The 10,186-nt window shown below is 39.1% G+C and overlaps 1 protein-coding gene across 1 annotated transcript in view; it reads right to left on the bottom strand.

Annotated features, from left to right (window-relative positions):
• The window catches only part of Bmp2k (BMP2 inducible kinase), a 92,101-nt gene that overhangs the window by 11,687 nt on the left and 70,228 nt on the right, over positions 1-10,186 (bottom strand). Inside the window, exon 15 of the mRNA XM_026785041.1 lies at positions 6,160-6,270. Coding sequence (XP_026640842.1) covers positions 6,160-6,270 — 111 coding nt within the window. The remainder of the gene's footprint in view (positions 1-6,159; positions 6,271-10,186) is intronic.

The following is a 10,186-nucleotide window of genomic DNA, read 5'->3' as shown; positions in this document are numbered from 1 at the left end:
TTCTATTAATCAAACTACAAATCTATTTTTTCAACCAAGTCTTACTTTCCCTCTTTGTAGCTCATGGCCAAGTGTGACAGTTCTTCCTGAGATCCGACTACTCAGGAGGCTGAACAGGAGAGTTTGAGCTTGACAGTTGTGCTATTATCAAAATCCTGTCCTAATCTCTCCCTCCACCCAAAGAAAAAGGACCTATTATTTTATTATATTACCTTTAACTCCAAGGGGATCCTCAACTAATTTTTAAAAATATATTCTAGCTAGCTATGATAGTGTACTCCTTTAATCCCAGGACTCGAGAGGCAGAGGCAGGAAGATCTGGAGTTTCAGGCCAGCCTGGGGGTCATAGTGAGACCCTATCTTAAATATTAGTTAATTAATTCCAGTATCTGGAATTTTAGCTTTCAACCAAAATACATTAGAATATGTGAGAAATTAGAAACATTTTAAGTGAATGGCAGACAGCATATTAAAATGTATATGCTAAAATAACACAGTGCTTAAAAAGAATGCACTTTAAATACCAATGTATTTGGTGTGGGTTTGCAAAAGCGCTCAGCAGGGAAGAGCACCTGTCACGAGGCCTGACAAACTGAGTTCAATTCCTGGAGCCCACATGGAGGAAAGAAGGGACCAGCTCCCACAGTGATTCTCTGTCCTCCACTGTGAACAGCACTCTCCACCACCCACACAGTAAAAGTGAGAGCGAAGCAGCAGACCAGGACTAGAAATGTAGTTCAGCAGCAGACCATGGGCCTAGAACGTATGAGGCTCCGTGCTCCGATCCCAGCACAGAGGGGAAAGTATAAAACCACGTGTATAACCCTTGCTTGAGAGGCTAGACTAACAGCAAACTGTCTCAAAATAGCGAGGAGAGGAAAAGTATAACCTAATCAGAGAAGAAAAAGCGCAGATCAATTCCAAGCTTATTCTAGAAAATCAGTGTACTTGATCTACCTTAAAGTGTGGGCCAGTCACACGGGGGAAACATAAGCTAGAAATAAAGGTCCGAGCAGAAAGCTCGCCCTGCAAGATCCTAGAGGAATGACTGGCATATCATGAGAAGCTACCTACGAAGCCCCTTGTCTTACATCAAACAGGCAAACTTGGGATGGGACAAGTACATTTCACAGCTCACACTAGAAAATCATGAACATATGAAACACAATCACGTGTGTTCACAAAATGAAGTACACCTTGAATCGATGTAGTTACAACAGGAAGTACTTCAAAATCTTTCCCCATGAAAATCTGAAGCCTGGATGACTTCTCAAATAAATCCTCCTAAATATTTTGGGCAAACATGCAAACCAGACACTACCTCCTGCAGGGTATAGAAGGAACATTCCTAACCTGCTTCAAAAGGTCATAACGCTGACTAAAACCTGTAACCAGGGTAATAGCCTCTATAAAATCCTTTAAAACTGAAACCAGCAACAGTTTTTCGATAAGCCCCATTATGGTAGAGCTGGCCGCCACTCCCTATGGGCGCGTCTCCATCCCTCCCACTGCCCCGCACCATGTTGCACTTGGTCATCTGTACGAAGTTAAATAGCTCTGCCAGCCTAGGAAATACTGCATCTAGTAAGCAGGATTCCTTCTGTCCTTCAGGTTCACTGTACCGTTCAACTACTGTGGGAAGGGAGAGACGGGCATTCGTTTGCTGACATTCTTACACTGGACGACAGAGGAAAATTATGACAAAGAAATGTGCAAAATTATAAAGTATCCCCAGAAATGAAATATACCACACCTAAGAAATATGATGCCCACTTGCAATTAGAAATAATGGGAAATAAAGGGGATTTCTAAGATGCAAATAGACAAAGAAAACATTGCAAATATTTTAAACTAAAACATCAATCCAAGATGCATAGTATCCTTATACTAAAAAAAAAAACACAGAAAATATGTATTTCAGACTGAAAAGACTTATTAGGTCTCAAGTATAGTAAGTAATTAAGTTGATTTAGACCAGAGTAACGTATCTTGAAGACTACAAGTTAAGATGCTAAAAGCGTCCAAGGAAAAAGGTGGCAGGGTTGAAGGCCACATCATGGCATCACACTTCTCAACCCCTTGGGAGAAGAACCAAGTGAAAGAGAACCTTCAAACTCCAGAGCAAACCCCAGCCCTGGAAGGCTGGGACAGGAGGATCTAAAGTGTAAACCTGACTTGGACTAAAAACAGAGATTCCCCTACCCAACTAAAAAAATAAAATAAAAATAAAAATCACAGAAAAAAAAATATGCAACTTGGAATTGTTTTCTCACCCAAATTGTCAACCGAGTGTCAGCATGCTTCCTGAGACTGAGTAGCTTCATGACTACTTATGCCATGCATGAAGAAAAGAAAGAAAAAAGAAAAAAACAACACAAAACAACAAATCACCATAGTTACTTTATCAGAAAAAAACAAACAACAAAAGAAACAAAAACAAAACAAAAAAACAAAAGACCCCAGGAAATCCAAAAATTTCCATGAAGACTAAAAAGCAAAAGAAACCACTAAGAGAGTATGACAACATGAAGCAACCAATTCCAAATGGAGATGAATAATAGAGTCCATAATAAAGTAAGCACGCAAAACCACAAAAATCACAGCAATAATCAGCAACAAACAAAGAATCATAGCAATGCATCAGGCAGAGGAACCAACAGCAGCGACAAGAGACCCTTGCAGAGGGGGTGACTGGCATGCTGAATCTGGGAGATGAGGGACCTTTACATAGACGAAACTGTACCTAGGCTGGGCAGAGGGCACAGCAGGAAAAGTACTCGCTACACAAGAGGCAGGACCAGAGAAGTTCAGATCCCCAGAGTCCAGACATATAAAGTTGGGGGAGCGTAGGAGTCCCCTGAAATCCCAAAGGCTGGAAGGTGGAGACAGGGCACTGATACCATGAACGAGCTGGATAGCCGGAAAGGGCGAGCTCTGGGCTCTGAGAGGGGCCTTGCCTCAAGGAGGAAGTTGGAAATTGATTAAAAAAGATGTCTAGATTCTAACATAAAGTTTTGAGGGGTATGTTTTTGGGGGTTTTGTTGTTGTTGTTGCTTTTACTTTATTCTATTTTATTTGCATGTGGCGTGTACATGTGTACTGGAGATCAAAGGCATAATGAGTACACACTCTACTACTGGGCTACACTATACTGCCAGCCCCAGAAAGCGTATTAGGAGAGCGCATTTATTTGAACCTTCACTGTTATTTGGCACGTGACTGTATATACACAATCAAATGTATGCACATGAGAAGGGCTAACAGTATAAATAATCTAAATCCATGTGTGTCAAAATAAAAATCTTACACATGCCATCTAAAATCAATTTGGGAGGCAGTTAAACAAAAAATTAAAAATTTAGCATGATATATTAAAATGCCAGAAGTAAATAATTATCTCTGGAGAGTTTTAACAAAAAGGGGACAGGAAAGGATCAGTCGTGGAAGACTTTCTTGCTAAATTTGACATTTTAAACTATATGCATTATTTATATTATATTTTATTACACGTATGTGTATGCATCTGCGTGTGGTGTGTGCACACTGAGTGCAGGAGCCCATGGAGGCCAGACATGTTGGTTCTCCCTAGAGCTGGAGTTACGAGAACCAAACTCAAATCCTCTGAGAGAGCAATAACCACTCCTAACCACTAAGCCATCTCAAGTCCCACGTTAAAATAAAATTTTAGTAATTTTAAAATTTTAAAATTATTTTATAAAATAGGCTGGAAAAAGATAAAATTTAAAAATCAGTTAAAAGTCTTAAGGTTTAAAGCTTGTACTAGCTAGTTTTAAGGGTAGCTACAATCATTTTGGAAAAGGGAATCACAATTGAGAAAATGGTCATACCAAAAAGCCTGTGGACAAGCCTGTTACCTCTCTCCCCACTTGCCTTCAAATTCAGCCTTTTTTCCATTGTTATTGCATGCATACATGTACATGTATATACATATTCATTCCTAAACACACCCGCTCAATCTCTACAATGTTACTTCTAAGCATGTTGCCAGGGCTGACTGTGTGATCCTGGATGACCAGTGGGTGTGCTCTTCCAGCTTCTTGCTCTCAGCATCCCTTACTAGTTTCGAACAATTTTTCTCTTTTAAAATAAAAGATAGTTTGCAGTGATGCATGCTTGCTATCCCAGCATTGGGAAGGCAGAAACAAGATGAAGATCTCAACCTTGAGCATGGGCAACATATCAATGCAATAACAAACATGACAGACAGATGAACAGATGATGGATGGAAGGACAGACAGACAGATGGGCAGACAGAAGAACGGCACAATTCCCTAACAAAACCAGTGTAAAGAACATTAGATTTGAGACAGTGGTTCCTCTTAAATTCCTAAAACATTATTATTAGACTTAATTTTTACAGCATTTTGATTCATAATTGTACTGTTTTAATTTTATATAGTGCCCTCTGTATGATTTGAGCTACTCAGACTGTATCTAGCAGACTCAAGGACAATGGTTAGTGCGCCTGCTCATTCTCCAGAGCTCACTGCTCTCACTAGAGATTTTTCCCTCCCACACACAACTATTTGCTAAAGTTTAAAGGGAAGTTAATTTTAGTTTCGGAAGATTCATTCATTCTACAACTAGAGGAAAACGAATAACCCCCCATACCTATATTTACCTAAAAATTATATAAAGGTATTTCTAAGCTTTCTAATACCTAGGCCAGTGGTAATATCTACTATAGATTTTTTTATTTTAATTAAACTTTGAGTCTGAAAAGTATCAAATTAACATTGCTCTCCCAGCAATCCCTTCTGTCACAGGCACACTTGCTCCTTTACTTAGTTTCCAAATCAAGTCATTCCAGTATTAACAATGCTCATGCAGGGCAACAAGCTCTAGAGTGAGGGCCTGTTGATCCTAACTGCCCCAGCACCGAGGCCTACTTAGGAGCACCTTCAGGAGATGCCGTAATGTTTTCATGCAATGACCACAGTCCTAGCACTAAGACACACTTAGGAGGGCCTTCTGTAGATAGCCACAGTGTTTTCATACAATGACCACTGGGTTGGTTACTGGACAAGATCAATCACAAGTCATGCCTCCAACCCTCAAAAAGCTTTAAATCTACCAGAGAATGTACACAAAGTTAAACAAAATGACAACATCAACCAAGCTCAATTTCTGAATAAATTGCTAATTATAAAATCCCTAAGTCAACATGAAAATAAGGGGTGTGCAGAATAGAACAAGTCAGTGAGTGTCCTCCAATTTCTGACTTTCGGCCTCATTCTCCCAGGGCCCCTCAGAAGTGGTTTGCACAGGTTATGTGCAAACCTAGGGAGGGTGACAGATGCTCGCGGAAGAGCACAAAAGAACTGATCCTGAATCTGGTCTCTGGATCAGGGTCTCAAGTCACTAAGTCCTCACACTCCTGAAGACGGATGGGACATTTTTGAAATACAATTAGAGAAAAGCAATGCACTCTAACGGATTGTGGCAGTGTGCGCAAGCACACAGAACAAATGAAGCAGCTAGAAAGTTAGCTGCCTGTCCCTCTTAAGATGCTATGTCACCCATGAAATTGACGAAGATAAACCACCTTTTATAAGAGCAAAGAATAAAACAAGAACTGCAACAGCAATGAGAAACAATCCCGATTAGTGCTCTGTATTAATTACTATTAGTAATAGTATTAGGATAATTTTGCATAGTGAATAGCATCAGCATTCAATGCCTGAACTGAAATCAAAAGAATGAATATTGCAAGAGTAGTTAAAACAAAGTGATGTGCCAAAGACAAAATCATGAAGACAACTATAAAAGAGCATGGATATGCTAGGAAAACACCAGGCTTTTTAAGTAAAGTTAAGTATAAAAATATTTTAAATGTACTTTAAACATAGGAGATATTTTCATGTACCATTTCTTAAAAACCAGAACCCAATAACTGGCTAAAAGACTTATGTTTCTACCACATGAATCAGCATTTGCCCATGTTGGCAAAGATACAATAATAACACTGTAGGTCAGACATTAAGGGAGACAGAGACGGCTAACAGCTGACATCATTTCCCTGTTCTGCTTTCCGGACCTAACGCCTGCTCTTACTTCTTTAAACCAATGCAGCTTTGCTGCTGTTGTGCTTGCACATGTCAAGGACAGTGAAACAGTGATGTCACACATGTAACTTGCCTGAGTGAGAAATGAAAGGGACAGAACCAAAAGGGTCTTCCGGAGGATGGCTATGTGGAGCAGAGGGTGGGTCTAGATTCTTATCTGAGGGTGCACTCTCCTCGAGCCTGTCTGCAAAAATAAGATCAAACAAAAGAAAAAATAAAATAAAACAAAGATGGTTTAAATGAAAACTGATACACAGTATAAATCAAAGTAAAAATTAAAGTAACCGCCTTTTTGAAAAATATAATTTCACAGCCCCGTTCTTAGAAGGACTGAGGTTGTTTTCTAAGGTTGAATACATACCTGCTGCTACAAAAGCAAGTTCAACAATATTAATCAGGGCTAGGTTACATTAAACACAATCTACCCACTAAGTTAGTCTGGTTCACTTATTACTAGCTATCTACATTTTATAACTCAGTGAACTTAAGCTTAAACTCTGCTTGTTACAAAGACATATTCAGCAGACTTTCAACAAAAGCCTATAGAAAAAATATTGCAAATGGTTATCATTCATAAAATTGGTAAATTCTAGTTCTCAATAGTCAGAGAAAGAATTCATTCTATTTCACATAATTAGTCCCTTCTGATAACATTTTGTACATTATTAACACACATGTGTGCACAGGCACACACACACATATACAGTGTATTTATTTATTCATCCAACAAATGCCTGAGAATTCAGTACACACCAAGCACAGCACTGTTTTCAGCAACTGGAATGTAACATCAAACAAAGACAGCCCCCCCCCATGTAGTTCATATGCCTACATGAGAAATAAGCAACGGACACAGCATGTTCTAAACTAATAAGCTATAGAAAAAGTGCAGACAGAAGAAAAAGAACAAGGGGATGGGTAGTGACAAAGAGTGCCTGCTAGGTACAGAGTATGAACAGACCTATCAGCGACTGGGGACCACAGGTGAGAAGGAATTTGCTCTCTCCACTCCCTGGCCCTGGCTTTATTCCCCTGCACTTAAGCTCTCTGCACTGGGGTACTTACACACCAACTAAGAACTTCCTGACTTTTTCATAGTCTCTTTCCTGATTCTCAGCAATCAAAGTTATACTATTTGAAACTTATCATGAAAGAGACTTTAGACATTCCAAGTAGACCTTTGTCCCATAGCCATTAAAACAAAACAAAACCTCAAATTCAAGTTCATGCCAGTTTGTTTTCAAGAATTCTTTTGGTGAGTAAATTATCTTGTGTTCAATTAAACTTTAAGGGACTAGAAAACAGGGAGGAAGTGGCCAAGAGAACTGACATTCTAAGAATGAACGTAGTGGGCCCTGACTCACGTTTTCACAACCTACTATTGAGGCATGAAGGGTTCCCAGTTTACTGTGGTGGGAAGCAACGCTGGCACAGGAAGGACAGACAGCCCTAGCCGTCTTTTGGGGTAACCATAAACCAGAGACTATGCACTGTATCAAAGTCCTCCTAGGGTCCTCCAGATTCCATCAAATAACACCAGGGACAAAGGAAGCAGAGTGCAAAGGAGGCTAACCCACGCGACAGCCACAGCAGCGGTCACCTAAGAAAGACATTCCTGAAATCCAGACAACATGTAGGGACTTAAACGTTAATTAGGAACAGACTTAAACATCAGCACTCTGTTGGGAGTCTAACACAGCAGCTACTTCCTGTTACCCAGGCCTAGGCATCAGGATATGAAATGTGAACGTGGGGGCCTCCACTGTAACACATTCTCTACATTTATAAAACACTATCATAACAATGTCCCCAGATTATGAAAGTGCAACATCACTACTACACTCTTTGAATTCTTTTGCAGTCGGCAGATTATCTTCAGCAATCAAGTAAACTGTGCAAATACATACAGAACTGTGCAATTATAGCAAAGAAACAGACTCCATGTGGGAGTGGGCTAGTCATTACACACAGGGTCTCCATGAGGGAAAACATGGAAGATGCTGTTGTATGAAACTCATTTACTTGATTATTTTCAAACAGAAGTCAGAGTACATTTATAACAAAATGAGTCACCTTCTCATTGTTCCACAAAACACAGAATCAATTTTTAACAGAGTATCTTTTAAAAATCACTTAATTTAATTTAAGGTTTCTAAAATTCACATAATTTGGGTCTCAGAACACAGAATACAAAACAAATATACATTAACTTATTATACAATCACATAGAAATAAAAATAAAATTCTCAATGTGGAGCTACATTTTAAAGACCTGGTTTCAAATGACTGATTTTCTCTCAATTAGAACAAGGCCTGAATTTGATGCAAGAAATTCACCTCACCATGCCCTACAAAAGAATTGTGTTGGCAAGTAAAGACGGTTCTTTCTCAGGTGCTTGACTGATATAGATGATGAAAACACAGGATTTTAAAATTCTGAAAACCAAGTACTTTCCATAATACCAGCACATAATCCAAATATTCGAGGAAGTATTTTAAGTATGCAGGTTAGATGGATAGCGGCTTCAAACAAGAACTAAAGGTTAACAAATCGGGCTGTAAGAAGCTGTATTCATCGAGACTTTAAGGCCAGTCTAATGTGCCTGGACCACGGTGGCAGGTCTGGATGTGCGTTAGGAAAGGGTGGTTGTGGGTATTTTTACCATAAACTAATTAGAGATCCTGACATTTACAACCACTTTATTGTGTCTCCAAAACATATACAACATACTCAGTAAAACTGCAGAGCAACCAGCCTTCGGGTTTCTGTTATTCCTCTTGGTTGTTTTGGATGAAATTTTAAACAGACAACAGTAAATATATTTGTCCACAAATCAACCTCCTATTGTTCTTAATTAACAGTTGCAAGTATTTTCCCCAGTTTACTGCTTAACATATTAAATTACTGTTTAACGTATTAAACATCATGACACATAGATTCCTGAGGCTTACAAATTAAATCTGGATAAAAAGACAATGACAACAGCAAGCTTAACTTAAAGAAATCACTGACACAAACTTTATTACTAATGCTTAATCTTGGTTGAATGCATCAATATTAAGAAAGAGCCAGTAAAAGATTCTGAACCATAAATTACACTCATTTACACTAAAAGTTTAAGCAACAATAGTTTCTTTTATATGTTAAATGCCTGTTATAGGTAATCAATGGTTTTCCTAAAGATCACTAAAAATTTTATCCATTACTAATATTTTGTTTTAATATCTCAAAAATGATGCTATAACTTTAAAATTACTTCCTATATGAAGCACACAAGTCATATATATTTTTTAGATGACATTATCTTTTTCCTAGTAAACAGCCTTCATAGGAAAATCTCGAATGGTCATACAGCACCGAACTGCGGCCACTCTGCAGCCAATCTATGACTTCCAGGAGCGGTGTGTTCTCAAGAGTCACAGGAAGATGGCGGTCTCTCCCCAGAAAGCATTTCATCAACCAAACACATTTGATTTTGCAAACAACTCTGGGAAACTGTTAGTAAATAGGTGTGCCAAGAAACAAGGGTACAAACAGGTTCTGTGCTGTTCCAAGTAAACTATTTCTTCATTTTGGAAAAGTTGTTGGGGACAGAAGAACCAAGCAATAATGAACAGTCACCAACTCTCACTGCACAGAAGTTCTAGAAGAAGCCCTTGCCTATCAGAATTACTTAAATTCTAGCATACAGATCAAATGTTGGATACACTACTGCTGTCCCTGAATAAACATCAAAGATAACCATTACAGCTAAGTAAAGCTATGGGAAGAACCGCTCCTGAGTCCACGCATTCTACCCATGCCGGTCAATCTCTGAACTTCAGAAGGCCCACTACTCCTCCCTGAACTTCAGCCTGCTCACTCAATGTTTTCCACCTGCTTCCCGCTGCCACTGCCCCATCTGTAGTTGGCATTGTGTGCTCTTGACTCTGATTTGATTTTTAATTTACCAAGATATCTTGTGATTTAAATATAATTTCAAAATGTCAGCTAAATACCTTAAGATTAGGGGGGGTCGCTCTTATTCTCTGTGTCAAAACAATTACTTCGTTTAGTGCCCCCTAACAACCCTGCCCCATCTATCCCAGCTTAGTGCCCC

This window comes from Microtus ochrogaster, linkage group LG1 (genome assembly GCF_000317375.1).
Source record: "Microtus ochrogaster isolate Prairie Vole_2 linkage group LG1, MicOch1.0, whole genome shotgun sequence".
Taxonomy (NCBI): Eukaryota; Metazoa; Chordata; class Mammalia; order Rodentia; family Cricetidae; genus Microtus; species Microtus ochrogaster.
Note: the sequence above shows the minus strand (reverse complement) of the source record. Positions and strands in the feature narration are given on the sequence as shown.